The sequence below is a fragment of the Solanum pennellii genome, chromosome 3 (genome assembly GCF_001406875.1).
Source record: "Solanum pennellii chromosome 3, SPENNV200".
Classification (NCBI taxonomy): domain Eukaryota; kingdom Viridiplantae; phylum Streptophyta; class Magnoliopsida; order Solanales; family Solanaceae; genus Solanum; species Solanum pennellii.
The window spans coordinates 53559638-53581058 of NC_028639.1; the positions used below are offsets into that span (position 1 = coordinate 53559638).

General features: G+C 30.9%; 2 protein-coding genes and 1 long non-coding RNA gene across 3 annotated transcripts; 1 reads left to right on the forward strand and 2 right to left on the reverse strand.

The window, feature by feature from the left end:
- The first annotated feature begins 5587 nt into the window (after nt 1-5587).
- LOC107014668 lies at nt 5588-9244 on the forward strand. The gene is made up of 6 exons (XM_015214686.2): nt 5588-6215; nt 6716-6869; nt 6952-7128; nt 7215-7298; nt 8172-8253; nt 8543-9244. The coding sequence occupies exons 1-6, from the start codon at nt 5908-5910 to the stop codon at nt 8995-8997; spliced, it is 1260 nt and encodes a 419-aa protein (XP_015070172.1). The 5' UTR covers nt 5588-5907; the 3' UTR covers nt 8998-9244.
- Nucleotides 9245-9447: 203 nt separating this feature from the next.
- On the reverse strand, nt 9448-10253 carry LOC107014669. Its single transcript, XM_015214688.2, has one exon. The coding sequence runs from the start codon at nt 10088-10090 to the stop codon at nt 9818-9820; it is 273 nt and encodes a 90-aa protein (XP_015070174.1). The 5' UTR covers nt 10091-10253; the 3' UTR covers nt 9448-9817.
- Nucleotides 10254-19755: 9502 nt separating this feature from the next.
- On the reverse strand, nt 19756-20742 carry LOC107013453. The gene is made up of 2 exons (XR_003577182.1): nt 20065-20742; nt 19756-19978 (listed from the first exon to the last, which is right to left on the reverse strand). It is a non-coding gene; the product is annotated as an uncharacterized LOC107013453 (long non-coding RNA).
- Between the last annotated feature and the right edge of the window lie 679 nt (nt 20743-21421).

The window sequence follows — 21421 nt, forward strand, 5'->3', positions numbered from 1 at the left end:
TAATTAACGTACTATCTCCACTGCTGGTTACAAGTGAATAAATTGGTTAGATTAGAATAATTAATCAACTCATCTATTATAATTAATTACACTAACTGTATTTAATCAAATTTACTATTTTTAGCTCTTACCTTTCACGTGTTTTGTCGGGTAAACACCATTTAAATTAATTAGAAGTAAATTCAATATGGATGGGTAGGTTTTGACTTAATTTGAAGGAAAAATTATTTAAATGCTTCTTTTATTAGAATCTTTAAATTTTTTCATCATTTAAAAAACTTTCAAAAAAAATTCGGATACATCACTCTCCTCTCGTTGATATATCTTATCCTCTTTGTCCGCATCGTCTTTGATCCCTAATTTCTATGTACAAATTATATTATATTAATCTAAATTTAAAGGAGAGTCTAATTTTAATTCACAAATATCATCCTAAAAAAATCATAAACTTTCAAATTCCATCTTAAAAACTCGAGCTTCTTAACTTGGATGAACAAATCGGTGAGTCCAAAAAATATCAACGAAGTAAAGAAATTGATTTAAGTAAAAATATCAACAAAGTAAAGAGATTAATTTAAGTTCATTGCCTTGATGTTAATTTATTAAAAGATGTTAATCGTATTTATTAACAATACATTCGGTTGAATAATTTTGTATAAAATTTTATTTAATAATATGAAGATGTAAAGTGATTTAACTTAAAATTTTGAAATTTCAAATTTAAAGAGTAGATAATTTTTTTAATTTAATTAAGATTTTATAATTTTAAGAAAAATATTATTTTGTCCCCTAATTAGTGACATCATTTCAAAAAAAATTGCGTACACCATTTTTTCTTCTGTGTATCTGGATGTTCTATCCCTCTCTGATACATTTCTCTCCTCTCGGATATATTTCTTTTCTATGTATCTGGATGTCCAAGTGATGACTACAAAATTTATAAAGTTTAAAGAATTTTTATAATTTAAAAAAAATAATATAATAATATATTTAGCTTTTAACACTACGTAATTTATATAAATTATATATTTTTTTTTTAATTCTCGCACATAATAAAGAGAGAAGTTACTATGTGTATTACTTGGCGTTGCAGTGAGTTTTTATATTGAAAAAATGTAATAGTTTAGAGGACAGTAACAACATCCCATAATTTAAGTATCAAATAACCTATACATAAATTGTTTCAAAGTATTTATAGATATATGGATATATAATTTTATCAAATAAGTAAATTATAGTTCATAATTGAGATATTGAAATATCCTAAGTTGTTAATCAATAAATAACACATGCTCTTGCTCATTTTATAAGTAGGCGTTTGGACATGTGATTTTATATTAAAATATGATATCATGATATATTTGTCCTTGAGCTATTGAGAGTTAGTTTCTTACTTGAACTATCACACAATATGTAGTAAGTTCACTAGAGCAAATGTTTGTCTAAAAATGCTCTAGGCATGTTTGTTCATAAAAGCTTCGTCGAATTGACATACATAACAACTTTTACCGACACGTTAATTTTATTTTTATAAAAATATCTTTAATTTACTTATTGAAAACTCTAAATTCTACCCTTGCAAGTCGAGATATCGATATCACGGTAGAGATGAGACAATAGCCAAGAATGTAGAGGCGTAGCTATAGCTATCCAAGGGTGGTCGGCTGAACACCCTTTGCCAAAAAATTACATCATATAAACAGCTCAAAGTCTAGTTTTAAGAGACAAATAATTGATGTTAAACAACCTTGACATGAACTTTTTCGTGGCACAATGGTTAAGCATGTTCATTTCCACCTCAGGTGTGCGGGTTCGAGGGCTTAATTTCCACAGAGGCACACACACAACATTTTTTGTTTTATTCTGGGAGCAAAACACAACCTCACACACCTATGTTAAAAGAATGGTGAAAACAAAAAGGCCAACATTTTACTTTAAAAATTTGTGTTTATATATGTTAACAACTTTAAACTCAAAGCTAAAATCAATACATGTATTTTATCTTCTTTTTTGAAGAACTTTTTTTTTCTGTTGGTATATTTTATATTTCGTAAAGCTAGACGTATTTATTTTATCAATATTTTACTTTAAAATAATAATCATATATTGTTGTCATAAAAACTTGATTATTTTTATTTGATATTTGACAATTATTGAGAGATCGTTCATTGTGAAATCCCTAGATTAAGCAAATAACATTCAGCTCACTTATTGTTTTAACAAAAATTTAAAACACTCTTAATAAATTTTTTGACTTCGTCATCGCTGCAAAATTATAAAAAGTAGATGATTCGAAAAATGGTAGTAGGTGTATTCAAAAGTCTGTCCAAAAAATTGTCTTCATTTAATTTTCCATTCAATCTTAGGGTGGTACCTGCACCGAGGTTGTTGAAAAGCAAACCCTTGTGTAAACCATACAAGATAACCGTTGACAATTGAACTCCAAATAGCCTTAAGCATTTGCTTGATGTAACAAATTCTTCAACATCCTTTAAAATTAATTAGAAGTAAATCCAATATGGACAGGTAGGTTTCGACTTATATAGAAGGAAAAATTAGTTAAATGCACATATTGTTTATCATAATTTAAAAAAAATTATTATTTAAAAAACTTTCAAAAATCTCTTTAGATACATCATTCTCTTTACGTTGCTACATTTTATTCCCTTTCGGATACATTCCTCTTCTCTCTGATACATCTCTCCCCTCTTGGATACATCTCTCTCCTCTCTTCTCGGATATTTCCGAATGTCCAATGATGTATCTCGAAGTTCGAGTAATATTTCTGAAATTTATAAATTTATAAATTTTAAGAAATTTTTGTAATTTGAAAAATAGTAATAAAATAATATATTCTTAGAGCTCTTAACACTAAGGCATCATTTGTTTCCATTAAGATTAAGAGGTCTGAATCTGAATACATATCTGAATATTAAGATTTGCATTAAAACTTGAGTGTTTTGATCTAAATACATATCTGAATATTAAGATGTGGTCTCTAAATCTGAACATTGAATAATTAATGTTATTTGTTTTCAATATATGAATGTGCAAGTGAAATTGAACATTATATTAATAAAAGATTATACAATTTTCATTTCAACAAAATATGTCACTTTTGATTAAAAAAAAGATTTAAAAGTTCTGATAATCATGATTTGGAATACTATTTTTTCATTCAAAAACCTTGACAAACAACAATACACCAAAAATATTATTGCAAACCAGTGTTCATGCACATGTCAATACAAGAAAATTATTGATATAAAAAAATACTTGAAAGGATTTACGAAAACTTACCCGTTGGGAAAAATGGTGTTTGATTGAGAAAAGAGAAAAAGAAAGTTCTTATTATTTGATAACTTATCAAATGAGTCTGAATATTGTTAAGAGTCTCTTACAGATCTGATTCATTCAGATCTCTTCAGATCCATTAAAAGATTTTTTTTAAAAATAAAACAAATGAACTTGATGGGTTGAATTTGAATGATTCGGACCTAAAAACCAAACATACTTAATGGCTGAATCTGAATGAATAAAATTTAGACCTCTATTAAGTTAAACAAATGAAGCCTAAGTGATTTACATAAAATTATACTTTTTAATTCTCACACATAATAAAGAGAGAAGTTACTCCGTGTATTATTGGCGTTGCAGTAGCAATAGTTTAGAAGATAGTAACAACATCCCATAATTTAAGTATCAAATAACCTATACATAAATTGTTTCGAAATGCTTATAGATATAAACTCTTATATATATTATTTTATCAAATAAGTAAATTATAGTTCATAAATGGTATTGAAATATCCTAATTCGCCAATTAATAAATTGTATATGCTCGTATTCTTTTAATAACTAAGCATTTTGATATGTGATTTCATATCGAAATATGAAATCATGATATCTTCGTCTTTAAGCTATTAAGTATGACTTCTTACTTGAACTATCACATAATAAGTAAGTGAAATAAAATTAGATGTTGACTAGAACAAATATTTATCTAAAATTGTTATAGGTGTGTTTGTTCATAAAATCTTCGTCCACTTGACATACATAACAATTTTTTTCACCAAAATATTAATTTTAATTTTTTAAATATATTTTTAATTTACTTCTTGAAAGCTCTAAATTTCATCATTTTAGATCGAAATATCGAATATCACAATAAAGAAAAGACAATAATTAAGAATATGGGAAAGTAAATGGTGGTTGTTATGGTTGAGATAAATTAGAGTCCGGAGCCTAAAGGGTACAAAATATTAACAAAAATTTCAAAACAGTATATAAAATTTTATATTAACCAAAACGGTAAAATCGCTACATCAACAACGACTTACCCCACCGGAAAAAGCAAAATCGCTGCCTCTGCAGCGATTTATAATTTTATTTTTTTTAAAATGTTAAATCGCTGCCTTGGCAGCGATTTTATGAATTTTTTTTAAATATGTTAATCGCTCAGCGATTTTATAAAAAATTTTTTTTTTCTTAAAAATGTTAAATCGCTGCCTTGGCATATTTGCATATTTTTAATTTTTTTTAAAATCGCTGCTTTTAAATTATTTTTTTCAAAAATAAATCGCTGTCTTGGCAGCGATTTACCTTATTTAAAAAAAAAAATCGCTGCCTTGGCAGTGATTTAAAAAAAAATTAAAAATTTTATTTTATTTTTTTAAAAAAATCACATTTTGTAAAATCGCTGCAGAGGCAGTGATTTTGCTTTTTTTGGTGGGGTAAGTCGTTGTTGATGCAGCGATTTTACCGTTTTGGTTAATATAAAATTTTATATACCGTTTTAAAATTTTTGTTAATATTTTGTACACTTTACACTTCGAACTCAGATAAATTACTCTACAATAATAAATTTTAATTTTTATTTCTAATATTAAATTACTTAGATTAACGTGAAATTATTTTTCAGTTTGAACGGTCATGCACCATTATTTTTAATTAAACAAAAGAAAAAGTGTACAAACATCAAAGTTGTGATTTTACAAACTATTAAATGCACGTGATTTTACAAAATTCAATATTCAATCGTAGTAGTCACTAGCTACCTTCTAATAAAATTACTATGAATTTATAAATTAAATTTTAAAAAAATCTTTGAATAAATTTTTTATACGAATTTCATTAATAAAAAGTTTATTTAAAATAAAAGAGAAAAAATATATTTTTAATTATCGTAAATGATATGTAATTATTCTACGTCATATTTTTGAGATATTGGTGTCCTGTTGTTCAAAAACTAAAACATACATACCCTTTATACTAAATGATATACACATATCATAATTTTATTCACTGATTCGATATTTATCGACGGATAAAATTGCGTCACGTGTCTCTATTTAGTCTTTCGTTAGAGTCGAGAACATATACACTCTAATTTTTAAACGACAAAAACATTAATATTCTTAAAGTATGACAAAAATTATCTGCATGTCATTTATAATAATTTTTCATAGTCAAAATCATGGTTACAAGTCAAAACACTTACCCTATTTTATTGAAAATGAAAAGGTAACAGGAGCAAGTACCAAAAACGAATTGAAAAATATGGGGAGTAGAAATGTAAGGATATCTGAGACAGGTGTAGAATATGAATTGGGCTCAGAGTGCGGCGTTTTCTTCTACAACAGAAAACACCGACATAGGATGCTCCGTCGTTTTGTCCCCATCCGATTTCCCCTCGAGATTTCCATTCTTAACGCACCAACAGTCCACGATGACCTTTATCCTATCTTCTTCTTATCCAAACAACCAAATCATCCTTCCTCGTTTATCGCATTCTATATTCACACAACAATAAATTCCACCATAGATTTATTATCCCATTCTATCAATCAACAAAAATAATATTCATCAATCGATTTATCCCTTGTTTATATTGTTGGTTGATTTGATATGGTGTTAGTTGAGGAATTTTTCGAGATTCTTGAAAGACCCACCATAGGTGCAGTATTTGTAGAGATTATGGTGTTTCTTGGTCCTGTTTGGATTGCATTTCTTTTGGGTATTACGGTCGGATGGATTTGGAAACCTAAATGGGCTGCATGGAAGAATTGTAAATTTGATTTTTCACTACCTTCATCCCCCTCTGCTTCGGTTCCTTCTACCTCCAAACCCCAGGGCTTTCACTCCGACGAGGCTCCTACCCCTAGTTTTGCTTCTTATGTGGATGCTGGCTCAGAGATTGAACAATTTGACAGTGGGTAAGCTTTATTGTTTATTTCATATATAAAAGTTTATGCTTTGTTATACTTTGTTTGGGTAGTTGTTACATATTGTTGCTTATTGTATTGTATTGTCTTGATGATTACAATGTCTGGATAGATTGTATTGTTTCTTGTTATGAGCCACAATTCTACAATAAAATAGGATTATTAGCTAATAAGCAAAGATAAAATGAGAAGAAAAGGATAAGGTAAATAGGGGAGATCATACCAAATCAGTGTGCACCCCAAGGGTAGGGGCCGTAGGTTTTTCTTGTCATAAAAAAAAACATACTTTTCGTTGTTATGTAACATGGATTTAACAATGTGATACAATACCATATAGTAAAATTTAAGTAACAATCGAGACAAACATTGTATACAAACCAATAATACAATGCTCATTCTATTTGTTCAAGTGCAAGATTTTTTCAATAATTTTGGTTTCATCTTGATTGGATGGGGTCACTACTAACTCTGTTTTCCTTTTTTTTTGTTAGTCCATCAAGGTTGAATACTTTACCAATATCTGATGAAGATTTGGATCATTTGTGGCATCTTGTTGAGAGGAAAGATGGAGGCCCTACGTGGAAACAAATGATGGATCATTCCACCTCTAATATGAGCTATCAAGCGTGGCAGCGTCACCCGGAGGTAGTAAAGGCTATAGTTAATGTATTGCTATAGCTTTTCCCCTTTGTCTGGCTTGTTTATTGATTTTTCGTTGTTCTTCTAGACTGGTCCCCCTCAATATTGCAGCCGAACTGTGTACGAGGATGCAACACCTGAATTATTGAGGGACTTTTTTGGGGATGATGAGTTTCGAGTGAAGTGGGATGACATGCTTGTACATGCTGAAACGGTAGAAGAGTGCCCCACAACAGGAACAATGGTAGTGCACTGGGTTCGAAAAGTGAGAACATGCAATGTGCTCTTTTGCAAACTCGGTGTTTTGTTTAGCTAATAAGTAGTTAATTCATTTGGATACTTTTTATGCAGTTCCCCTTTTTCTGCAGCGACAGAGAATATATATTTGCTCGTCGAATATGGGAGGCAGGAAGGTCATATTATTGTGTAACAAAGGTACAGAACTTCGAGTAGTTTTGTCTCTTTTGTTCTTATTAAGTATAATATTGTATTTAGATGAGCTTAAACGGAGAAACATGGTTTCATATAGCCGATCCATTTTTCTTTTGATTTAGATGTTTTTGTTGTTCTGACTCTTCATTTCTTCAAGTATTTAGCCGATAAGGTGGCAAATTACTATGTTTAAGTTGGTTCTCATGTTATGCTTACACTGTGCCTATTTGTCTGATTGATGATGTGCTGTTTGCCTTAATTTTTCCATAAATGAATCGGTCTAGGGCCTGTGAAATGGATGAATATGTTAACAGAAGTGTTGCGTGATATCATTAGTTGCAGAGTCCATGATGCAACTTTGAGTCATTCAAAGACCTTGGAGTTGCTTAGTGGGTGGCACCTCTTGTGGAAATTTCTATTTCTCTAGACAGCACAATCGCCAGGTTATCTAGTTGTGAGATCATACCCATTGTGGCACCGATACTTAAGCTGGTCCTAGAAATACAGTAACAAGGAACCACAAGACACTGATCTTTTTTGAAACATAATATTAAAAAAATAGTTCTGTGAAGAGTGTAGTTGACATCAGTTTACTTGCTTGGGATTCTCTAACTTCAACAAAATCCTTCTGTGGACTTCAATAAGAGAAATGAAGGATGGGCAGAGCTTGAGAGGCCTGAAACATCATCTATGCCACATTACTACCCGAAACATTTAACCATCCCCTTCACCCCACCCAAACCCACAAATTAATGGAAAGAAATCAATGAATTGCTACACCTTTGTTTATTAATCCTCTTCCAATGATGCTGAGCTGATTTTCCTATATTTGGAGGTTCCCTCTAATTATAATTTTCCTTGTGATTTGTCAATCAGGGAGTGCCATGTCCTAATATTTCCAGGAAGGACAAACCAAGACGTGTTGACCTGTACTATTCAAGTTGGTTCATTCAAGCTGGTATGACCTTACTTCCTTCTTCCAATTCCTTCTGTTTTCCAGGTTGTGAAATTAACTTATCATGCTTTGCTTTCTGAAATAGCTAGCACATCTATGAATTAGGATAGACATGTGTATTAAGCTTGACTGGCATCATTTTGTTTCTATTATTGAACAATGCACATTGACCTACTGGGCATGTATTTCCTGCAATTCCTTATCAACTTATCTGCAAGTGTCGCTCACAAGATCTAGACTTAAAAAGTTATGATCATCTGACTCTGAATTCCATCTGTACGATATGAAACAGTTGAATCAAGGGAAGGAAATGGCCAGCTGACTGCATGTGAGGTGCTTCTCTTCCATCACGAAGATATGGGCATCCCATGGGAAATCGCAAAATTTGGGGTGAGGCAAGGTATGTGGGGGGCTGTACGAAAGATTGAACGTGGACTTCGTTCCTACCAGAGATCAAGAGCATCTAACGCGAAGATCTCTCACTGTGCTTTAATGGCCCAAGTCAATACGAAAATTGATCCAGAATACTTGAAGTCAATGGATGGGAATGAGGAATCATCAGGGACTGAGATAGAGGTTTTACCTGCAAAACGCGAGGGCAGTATAAACATACCAAAGCTACTCATCATTGGCGGAGCTTTGGTTGTTGCTTGTACTCTTGACCAAGGAATCATACCCAAGACATTTTTGTTTAATGTAGCGAAAAGGTTTGGAAATATAGGGAAAAAAGCTAGTCCAAGGCCATGACGGATAATTTCACTGGTACGATGATTTTGTTGTACATAACCTCCTTTCCCCCCTTTAGCATAGGGTTAGTGATCGATGAAAGCAAGTCCTTTGCATGTAACACAAGCTGAGTATTATTGATCGACACAAGCGCAGCGTTAGTGATCTATAAAAGCAATGACTTTTGTATGTAACACAAGCTAAGTATTAATTGATCGATCCAAGCACGGTACAGATTTTATCATCTGTTGCCTTTGATTCTTAATCACCAGACTGTTCAATAATAAGTTCTTACCATAGGACTACTGTTCATGCGAGTCATATCGTAAGAGCTTTTGTTGTCACTACTGTTGTCTTGGATAAGAAATCCTCTTTTATTTGGGAGTGTTTTACCTTATCCTTGATTAGATTTAATTCAGAATTAATTGCTATTGGATACTGAATGGAATAAAGAGCCAAAAAGAATACAAGTAGAAAGCTAAGGGATATTAATTGCCTTGACAGACGAGAAAAGTAAAACATTACTTATCACATCGATCGTACGTTCAACTGGAGAACAGTGGAATTACACAAACGTGCAGTAGACGAAATATACAACATATTCCCCTTTTGGTTCAACCTCTGTTGTTTTCTTTGTTTCTACTCTTGGGGAAGATCAATAATTGATTGGAGAACTGATTAAAAAAACAGAGAAAAATATGAATTGAAGTTGAGAAATGAATCATCAGATTTAATACTACACTATATTGTATCAACCTCCGTGATTTACGGTTACATGGCCATGGCCATGGCCAGTTAGTTACAATCAGACAAGTACAATCTTTTAGACTTAATGTAGAAATCAATAGGGAAGAATTGTTTCGAAACAGTGGAGCCCATCCAATTCCGGTGCAAACCTCGGCCTCCTTTGCTGCGCCGATGCCGCCTCTCCGGCCTTGTTGAGTTCACCGGTTGAGGAATTAGACGTCGGAGAAGCGGCGGTCTTGCGATGGGATAGTAGACCTTGTTGTTTGTTGTCAGAAGTGGCCGGTGCCCAAGAAGGGGTCACCTTTAGTCCAAAGATCTCAGCGGTGAGAGCATCAAAGGAACTGAAAATTGACATTATCATCTTCATGCGTCTTCTTTGTAATTGCTTAGTTGATGTTAAAACTTGAGTATGAAGAAAAGAAGGTGAAGAATTAGATGTATTTATAATTAAGGAATGTTAAAATTAAAATTTGGAATCCGTGTTGCCGAAGTAAAATTGGGAAACAGAAAGTGGAAAGAGGAGAAAGCAAGATGCCGTTATTTCAATCTCCAAGTATTTTAATTGGTGGCATCAGTCTTTTTATATAACCTATAAAAACCGTTTTTTTTGTATGAAAAATTATAATTTGTATTTTGATTAATTCATTTGAAAAATATAAAAGTTTTGTATGCAAAATCAGGTCATAGTTATCACAGTTTAATCATACTCTTCCAATAATTAAGCATAGAATTAAAAATCATCATAAAATAGGAGTAAAAATTTGTTAAAAGTTACTTGCTTTGAAATAGGTTGAGCTGAAACAAAGTAAAAGGTAGTCTAAGTTTAAGTTATTTAATTTTTACTAGATTTTAGGTGTTTTTGTTTCTTCTTTTATTAGTATTTTAGTATCAAATAAAATTAAAATAATATTTTCCTTTATTACTCTCTCCATTTTATAATAATTTAATCTCTGAGCTCTTTTTCATTTTTGAATTAATTTAAACTTTTAATTTTTAAGATTATTTTTAAAATATTCTTTTCAATTTTACTCTTTAAGTTAGTATTAAAATTAATGTTTATTAATTTTTCACAATAATTGATAAGGATAAAAATGAAAAAAATTATGTTCAATTTATGTCTTAACATATCTTTATGAGAAGATGTAAAATACATCAAAACTTAAGTGTATCAAATACAAAATTCTTTTTAGAAAATATTTTCATTAGATTGTTCATAGATCAAAATCATGCTTTTAGACTGAATTAATAAATAAATGAATCAATAATTAATTTAAATTAAATAAATTACAATTTTATGAAGTAATTATTTTCCGCTATTTAAATCACCCACCATCTTATGAATATGATATTTTTTCCTTCCGGATTAAATGGGAAGCTGCCTAATTCCATTATCTTACTTAAAAACTTGCATCACATTTTACGTGAATGTTTTTTATTAAATTATCTTATATAATTCGAATATAATTTAGAATACTTCGTATTAAAGTATTCCCTTGAATGTGTGGAGTGAATTTTTTTACCTATGTTCTTTTTATTGCTATTAAGGGTAAATAATAAATTTTTTTTATAATTCTCAAATAATAATTCATGGAATCAATCATTTTTATTCGCACCAGAATAAGCAGTTTATATTACTCACACATATTTTGAGGTTGAAAATTTTTATAAATTTTAGATAAATATGAAGTATCCTGTGTATCAAATATGAAGAGAAGTTATTCACAGTAGGAAATTAGTCGTACAAAGATGAAACATGTCTTGCTTCCCGTGGTTTAAGTATACGCATATACATATCTTCTGTATCTATTACCCCATTTTGCAACATGCCACTTACTTATTCTCCATTTATCGTCTTTTTATTATTTTTTTCGTTTTAAAAAGAATGATCTAATTTAACTTGAAACAAAGATCTTGTAATTTTAAATTAAAGTTATATCAAATTTATCAAAATGTCTTAAATATATCACCTGCAAAGTTAAAGTTAAAGTTATACTAAAAAAGAAAATAGATCATTCTTTTTTAAACAAATAAAAAAAAATAAAGTCATTTTCTTTTAAACGAAAGAAATATTATACTTTTGGATATATGTACCCGAAAAATAATACCCAATCCATATGGGTAGATTTTCTATGATAACAAAATGAAAGGATTGTTGACCTGGTCAATGAATTGAAGTCTCAAAGTTAATCAATTTGTATATGGAATTATGGATTAAGCAGTCAACCAAACTTCAAATAGCTAGCAGTTATAGACTTTTGCCAAATTAAGGGGTGCTTAGATGCTTTGATTTGGCCTGTTTGTTATAAAATACACGTAATTGTCCAAGTTGAGATTTTCGTAGACCCTCACAGTTTAGTTGACACACTCAACTAATTCAACCAAGTAGTTGGCTAGTTGCAATTATCCCACAAACTTAGCTAAAAAAACAGAAACTACAAATTGCAGTGCGTTAAAAGGCAACAACTAGTCGATCATCATCATCATCTCTAAACGGTATATATTGTTGGGTTTTAAAAAGGTGTAAATAGAAAATGAAGAGTTGCGATTTTTTTTAAGAGTTGTGACTTTTATGAAATGTTGCGATTTTTATGAAAAGTTGTGACTTTTATGAAATGTTGCGATTTTTATGAAAAGTTGCGACTTTTATGAAAAGTTGCGACTTTTATGAAAGGTAACGACCTTTCTGAAAGATTGTGACTTTTCCAAAGTTTTGTGACCTTTCCGGTAAGGCACAATAAGAACCTTTTCGCACCACCCTTTGTTTTCTATAAATTGAAGGATTTCCTCTCATTTTTTTTTTTAAAATTTCATGGACATCTTCTTCAACTACTAAATCTAGTATTCTAAGTGTACTTTACTGACGTTGAGTGGTTCGCTGATACCGGAGTTTTTGATATCTATTCTCTGGTGATTGAGATCATTTTACCCTGGGAGGTCATATTCCAAATCAAACCTCGGATACTAGAGGGGAATAATTTCCTTAAGGGGACACTGTGAGTTCAGTGAACTTGATCTTTTTCCTATTAAAAGTTTTCCAGATTCTGGTACGTGTTTTACAAATTTTAGATTTGTGAATTAATTTCAGTTCTTCTATTCTTTTGTTCTTCACTGGTTCATTAAACTTGGTAACTTCGTGTTTCTGCAAAGTTTGTTGGAATCAGTAAGATTCTTTAGACACATATTAACAACAATTCTTCTTTAAAAAAATATTTCGTATATTTTTTTCAAATCTGTTTCTGATTCTAGTTTCGCTACTAGTTTTAATTTTCTAGTTGTGAAAATGTTCTTAAACTTTGTTGTCTTACAAAGATGTTCAAAGTTTTGTTCTATGTTTGGAATACAAGATGAACAATAATCTAAAGGAAATTAATATACTGTTAGTATTTCTTGTATTCTACTGATTGAGAGAATCTGATCATGGAAGTAGAAGATAAATGCATTACTTCTCCATAATTCGTTGCTTTGTTTAGCAAGGTCGAAGTGAGAATGTAACAGAAATTTTTTATGGTATTTCCGTTTAAAGATTACCAGGTAACCTTCTTATTAAATTATCTAAGGAGGAAAATAGTTTCTAAGTTATCATCTTTGATTTTTTTATTTTTTTTATTATGTTACATCTTTGGAAAAAGATCTGCAAACCATATGTTGTGGAATGAATTTTACTTCACAAATATTGTTGCTTTTAAAATTCTTTAGTTTGAATGAGAGATGCATATTTATGTTTGATAAAATAGTATGTCAAAATGTTATAGTTGGAAGACTATTTGATAAGAAAAACATTTCTATATGATAAAGAATATGTGTTATACTGTTTGGAGGAAAAAAAAGACTTTTGTAGTTTTGTACTCCATAAGAAATGTTAGTGTGTCTGATTTTTGTAGACTAAAAACTTTTGTGATTTTATACTCTGGATAAATTGGACTATGCAATTGGTTTGAAGAATATGAAAACTTCACATAATAAGTCAGTGTTGTACTTTTGATTTTCTATAAACTTCAATGTAATATAGAAATAAATTGTACAATTTTTTTCCTTATTGTTAGTATTTAAAATACTAAGTGGTATGTCTATTTATGATAGAGAAAAACTACCAGTGATTTAGAATTTGTCATTTTGTGTTTCTATGGAATGAACTTTGACATTGTGTAAACATTGTCAAAGAGAATTGCAGCACCATAATTCTTTCGTAGAATAATGTTTCCAACATTAAAATATGTGGAAAAACTATTTTCAAATACTTGAAAAATATTTTTGAGATCAAATTTGAAATGTGGGGGTTATTTGCTTATGATTAGACTTGGTGTCTAATTTAACTTTGGAGCAAAAGATATGAAATTCAATGATACTTTTGTATATGTTATACCCACAAAATTCTTGGAGTATATTTGGTATTGTGGTTGTTGAGTTTCTCTATTACTAGTATATAGTGTGACTAGTATGAAACATCCAAATTATATATATACTTGTTCAAAACAATTGTGTTCTTTTATGGAAAAAAAATATCACTTAAAATGTTGTGATTTTTCATGAAAAGATATGTCTATTATAATAAAAGTATTTGCATAGACATATGAATATTGGTGAATAGTCATTTGTTATGTTTTTGCAAAAATAACATTTGGATTATATTGTCTTTATTGAACCCGATGAAACTTTGTTAATGGGTAGTTCTATAACAATCATATTGAAAATTATGGAAATGTCCTTCTGAAAAGGACATTTGACAATCTAAACAATGTTTGTGTCACACAAAATTGTAAGAAATAGGAACAAAATATTAGTGAGGAAAAAGCTACCTCGCGAAGAACTTTTCAAACTCAATGTTTTTATTTGTTCTTACTTGCTTGAGTCAATGTTTGTGCATGAACACTTGGGGCATGCCAATTACAAAACCTTGTAAGGAAAACTGATCAACTTAGAAGTTTTGCCTAACTTTGAGCTCAATAACTAAAAATGTCAAGTTTTTGTGGAATCTAAGTATGTCAAGCATTCTTATAAATCTGTTGAAAGGAATTCTTATCCCTTAGAATTGATTTACACTGACATTTATGATATGAAGTTAACACCATCTCATGGTGGGAAAAAGTATTTGTTACTTTTATTGAGAATTGCATTAGAAATGACTATGTCTATTTGCTGAATTGGTAAGGATGAAGCAATAGAAATGTCCAGACAATGTAATATCGAAGTTGAAAATCAGTGTGAAAAAAATATAAGAAGTGATAAGAATGGAGAGTATAAATCTCATTGTACAGAAATATGTTTGGAAAGTGGAATATCCATCAAACTACTGCCATATTCACCTCAATCTAATGAAAAACCGAACATTGAAAGAAATGATGAATGCATTATTTATAAGTTCGGGTTTACACAAAACTTGTGTGGAGGAACTATCCTTACTGTAAAAGGGAACAACAAAAAGTTTTGTCTTTTTAGAAAAGAATGCGATTTGGTTTGATCAGAATACAATCTTTTCCATATGAGAAATGGAAAGGAAGGAAATCCAACTTGATATATTTTAAAGTGTGAGATATCTAGTCAAAGTCCAGGTTCTTATTCCTAAAAGAATTAAAATAGGACCTATGAATGTGGACTGTAAAATTAAACTTGACTAGTCTAGAGAAGGGTCTAAAAGGCCTAGAAAATGAAAATGATAATGTACTTAATAAAGAGATTCAGAGGCTTAGTAAATGTTAAAGGACATTTACTTCCTTCGAATATGATTTTGTAACATTTCCTTTGTCTTCTATAGACTCATTCTTTGAAAAGATGGTGTCAATAAACAATATTGAAAGTTAATTGATCTTCTTCAAGAAAATAAATCTTTGGGTTCAAAGTGAATCTTTAGAAGGAAATAACAGTTGATGGAACTGTTGAAAAATATAAAGCAAGAATTTGTGTCAAAGGCTTTAGACAAAAAAAATCAAGGTTTTGATCTTGTCAATATATATATACTCGTTAGTAATTAGAATTACATCCATTCGGATGCAAAAATTATTAGTGTGGTATATGACCTCCAAAATCATCAAAAGAATGTGAAAAGAACTTTCTTAAATGTAAAATTGGAGGAAAAAATTTACATGGAACAACCCGAGGATTTTGTGGTTCCTGGTAAATAAAAGAATGTGTGAGAACTTGTTAAGTCACATTATGGAAGCACCCAAACAATGACATAATTTGATCAAACCATGTCGGCAAATGGATTGAAGAATGATGGAAGTGATAAATGTGTTCACATTAAAATCATAAGGTCATTGTTTTTTTGTATATTGGTGATATGTTGATCATCAATAGAGACAGTAATGACATAAATGCTACTAAACTTATGCTATAAAGCAAGTGGAATGAAAATTATTGGAGTTGCTAATGCGATCTTAGATATAAGAATTCGTAGAACTCCATAATGTTTAGCATTTTCACGGTCTCATTGCATTGAAAAGGTACTTCACTAGTTCAAATATTTGGATGTCAATATTGTCAAGTCTCCAATAAATGTGAGCTTTGCATTTCAAAAGAGTGAAAACAAAAGTGACTCACAACTGGATTGTGCTAGAGTTTTGAGAAGCATGATGTATATCATATAGTGTGTGCGATCAGATATAGCATTTGCTATTTTAAACTGTGTCGGTTCACAAGTGATCCCAAATAAATTCATTAGATGACAATAAATAGAGTTTTGGAGTATTTAAAATAATACTTAAAACTATGTCTTGCATTATAACAATATCCAACAATATTGAAAGATATAGTAATGCAAATTGAATCATCGGACGAATGAAGTAGAATTCACGAGAGGATATGTATTTACTATTGGTAGAGGAGCAATCTCTTAGAAATATTTCAAAAGAGACATGTATCACTAGCTCTACAATGATCTTTGAGCTAGGTGCTCTAGATAAGGTCGGTGAATAAGTTGAAAGACTCCGAAATTTCTTGATAGATATATTCCTTTTTTGGCCCAAACCATTGGCATTAGTATGCATACACTTTTACAGTCAAGATGCAATCGGTAGGGCATGGAGCATGACGTATAACGGAAAGTCTCGTCATATGCGACATAGACATGATACCGTTAGAAAACTACTCTCTAGTGGAATTATTAGAATTGACTATGTAAAGTCAAAGGATAATGTGTCGGATCCACTTACAAAAAGGCCTAACTAGAGAGGAAGTTAAAAGATCATCTAAGGGAATGAATTTACGGCTTAGGACAAGTCATCATGGCGGTAACTCTATCTAGCAGACTGGAGATCCCAAGAGCTAGATTCAAGGAGAAAAATAAAATTGTGAATGACGGTTCAGCATTGTCAACAAACTCAATCCATTCTCATGATGAAGACAATGCTCAGGGACAAGGATACAACATTAAGGCTTGTTAATGAGTTAATAAAGCTTAATGGTTTTAATGATTTGCTAAGTTTGGCAGAGTTGACCAAATAGTGTATCTACGCGATAACACGGTTAGGAATCACCTATGTGAGTGTGAAGTGTAAGCCGCTTCAAAGAAGATGATTGTCAAAAGCTCATCTTTCTATACACTCATGAAACCAGGAGGTGTTCATGGCTAAAACGAACACAATCGTAAGAACCATGAACGGTAAAGGGTTAATTGTGTGACATATGGTTGTCTAGGTATACACCAAAGTTCGACGGTTCAAAGATATCGCATTTACCGATTGATCGAGTATATCCGACACATGTTCACTACGAAAAGTCCAAGGGGAAACCTACTTATCCAGATGCAATTAATTCTTGCTTGTAAAGTACACATACTTTTCCGTTTCTCTGTCTCCGAGTCATTCCCCATTCATGCGGGGGCTTGTTGGGTTTTAAAAAGGTGTGAATGAAAAATGAAGAGTTGCGACTTTTATGAAGAGTTGTGACTTTTATGAAAAGCTGCGACTTTTATGAAAAGTTGTGACTTTTATGAAAAGTTGTGATTTTTATGGAAAGTTGTGACTTTTATGAAAAGTTGTGACTTTTATGAAAGGTGACGACCTTTCTGAAAGATTGTGACTTTTCTAAAGGTTTGTGACCTTTCCGGTAAGGCACAATAAGAACCTTTTCTCACTACCCTTTGTTTTCTATAATTGAGGGATTTCCTCTCATTTTAATATAGAATTCATGGACTTCTTCTTCAACTACTAAATCTAGTATTCTATGTGTACTTTACTGCTGTTGAGTGGTTCGCTGACACCGGAGTTTTTGGTATCTATACTCTGGTGATTGAGATCATTTTACCTTGGAGGTCAATTTCCAAATCAAACCTCAGATACTAGAGGGGAATAATTTCCTTAAGGGGACACTGTGAGTTCAGTGGACTTGATCTTTTTCCTATTAAAATTTTTCCAGATTCTGGTACGTGTTTTACAAATTTTAGATTTGTGAATTAATTTCAGTTCTTCTATTCTTTTATTCTTCACTGGTTCATTAAACTTGGTAACTTCGTGTTTATGCAAAGTTTGTTGGAATCAGTAAGATTTTTTTAGACACCTATTAACAACAATTCTTCTTTAAGAAAATATTTCGTATATTTTTTTTAAATCTGTTTCTGATTCTAGTTTCACTAGTAGTTTTGATTTTCTAGTTGTGAAAATGTTCTTAAACTTTGTTGTCTTACAAAGATGTTCAAAGTTTTGTTCTAAGTATGTTTGAAATAAAAGATGAACAACAACTTATCCTGTGATAAAACATAAATGTTTGTTAAGGAGTTTCGAATCTCCAACCTCCATTTCCTTAGTCAAATTAGGATAAAATAGACTAGTTGAACTAGAATTCATTTTGTGTAGAAATTTACTTGATTTATTTTTTATTATTACACTTAACATAGTTTTATTAATATAATGTTATATTTTGTTTATTTTTTCAAATATCGCTAATGCCTATAAAATTTGCGTTTTTTGATTACTGAGACGGTGTGCTGCTTTCAAATCATTATCCATCTGTTTTCAATTGAAAGATTAAGGCAGGAATCTTATGTGAGCCTTGTGGTGGCACTGGGTGGCTGTCTGTGATTTTTGTAAAGGTCAGAAGACCAATGTGAAATCTGAGACTAACAAATTTTTTCGTCGGTGTCCATCATGTAAAGCTATAAGTGTTTTCTTTTTGCTGTATTCCTATATTAATTTCTAGGAATTGCAATCATCTCACATTCTATTATTTTTCGATAGAAGATAATATAAAGGATCCCAATTTGAGGTAGTTTGACAAGTTGGGATGAAAAAGGAATTTAAATTGGTTAATAATCTCATATCAGTATCAGATATTATCAGGATGTATCTAAAAAGTATTGGTTGTGGTGAGATAGTTGAAATCCCTCCGTCTTTAATAAGAGGTCTCGAGTTCAAGCCCTGAGAATGAAAAAAAAAATCCTGTTAAACACGACAATGTGTGAATCCTCTTATTTCTCTCATTCATTCCCGTGAGACCCTGAGAATCATGCTAAATGAAACTCAGAATTTTTACTTCTTTTTTGCAAACATGTTATAACAAGAAGGCAAAAGTCCCGCCTTATAAAAACTTATATATAGAGGGAAAAAAAATGGAATAATATACTTAGTTTGTGGAAAAAAGAAAAAGGCAAAGTAAATGAGGGGGGAAATTTGAGTACAGGGATGATGTAAATATTGAGTCGTTGGGATCTCAAATATGCTAGTGATATTATTTTTATCAAATCATATCAATTTATCATGATAAAGTGATTTGACAAGCGAAAGACTTTATGTACAAACACATGTCATATTTTTATTGATTTGGTATGAACATTCAATTAAATAAACGAAAGACCTTATGTCTAAACACATGTCATGCATTTATTTGTTTGATATAAACTATTGGAGTTCATACGAATTTGTCATTTACTACATGTATTTTCAAACTATTTGCTCCTTCATGACAATACATATAATTTCCAACAATATAAGAGGCATTTGCCTTGCTTTTTAAATTACAACGATTTTATGCATCATGATATTTTAACATTAAAATAATGCAAGATAAAAAGCAAATTTTGCTGTGACTTAAAAACATAACCATACAAGAAGCTTGAATAATGAATTTGACTTATTGAGTTTTTTCAACTTCTTTTCTTGTAAGCTACTCAAGAAATTGATACCTTTGTACACATTCATACTACCAAATGGTGCGAGTGTGTCGTGTTGTTTGTGATGTGTCTAATTTTCCTTTTTTTGTTTCTGGTTCTTTAGGTTTGTAAACTCCCGTTTTTAGCATTTCGCTCAAACAAGTTCTCATACTTCTGCAAGAAAAATGAGATGCAACGTATTAATGTCATATTGAAGACAAAAGCGGTGTCACAAGATAACGGCAAACATTTAAACGAACCTGCACAATTTCTTCCCATGATGAATCCTCTGTGACACCAAGAATCTGTCTTGCCTCTGCTTCCGTCATGGTTTTGCTAGCTCTTTTTATATTCTGCACAGCTTCTTGAGCAACACCATTTTTCGAGGCATCTGCCATTAGGATAGAGTAAGTACACAGTGCGTAAGATGTGCATGGAAGCAAGAAAAAACAAACCAAACATCCCAACAGCCCCCAAAATGCTTATGATGCAGAGCAGAACGACTCAGATACATTTTTTTTCGACATAAAAGGAACATTAATTCAGAAGATACTTACTGGACAATGCCTGGCAATATGTTTGAACAAAAGCCCTTGCCAATATAGAAGAGCCCATCCATTACAATTAAATTAGCTAGAATTTTTGCAGCCTGTCTCAAGAACAACATGATGTATAGTTGCCAGTACAACGTAGCTAAGTAATAGAAGCATAATTGACAATTGTAGAATGAACAAAAGCATACTGGAGACAAATACTTTAAAATTTTTATAGAGCTTAGAGGGTCATTTCATTAAAAGGAAGAATGGATTTGCAAGCATATCAGGGAAAACATTGCACCAATAATAAAAGAAGATAACAGTACAACATACCATTGCTAAAATTCTGAGGAAATCGGAAATGTGTAGCCTAAGAAAAGACCAAACAGCAGAAGGAGATCAATCAGATTCAACAATCAAAATTTTATATATATTCCCAGTAAGATCAGTAAAGTTTGTTTTTTTTGCAGCGATCGCTACGCCAAAAATGATCGGGATAAATGGATAAATAGTTCAAGGACTACCTAATATCTTCGACCAAACATGAAACAAAAAAATTCTACAGTTTATTTTGAGATTATTATACCTTATACCTTACGCCAAACGAATCGTGAGTCCTATTCAAAATTGAAAGAGAAATGAGAATTAGATAGCGTACCTTTTGAGTGAACTCACACAATAATTTTCTGGGGAAGAAATATGGCTGATTTTATATGTGCAGTCAAATGATTTTTTTTTTTTTAAAATTTTTGATGGGAGAGGTTTCTTGATTATCCGAGAAATCACACACAAATGGCTAAAAGGGACCAAGGCTCTGTTTTTTATCTTTTAAAAAAAATATAAAATGATTTTTTTTTTGAAGTTTCACATCCTAAGTTATCATTTATAGACTTCTTCTATTTTTTAAATTGTTATCATCTAAAGTCAAAAGTGAATCCAATAATACTTATTAATATATATTTTTATAGTAACATTAACTTAACAAACAAATAAATTGGTTACATTATTATATAAATATGATCAGTTTTAAGAAGAAAAACGTATTTAAAGCATCTTTATATTTGATGTGGATTATTTATTT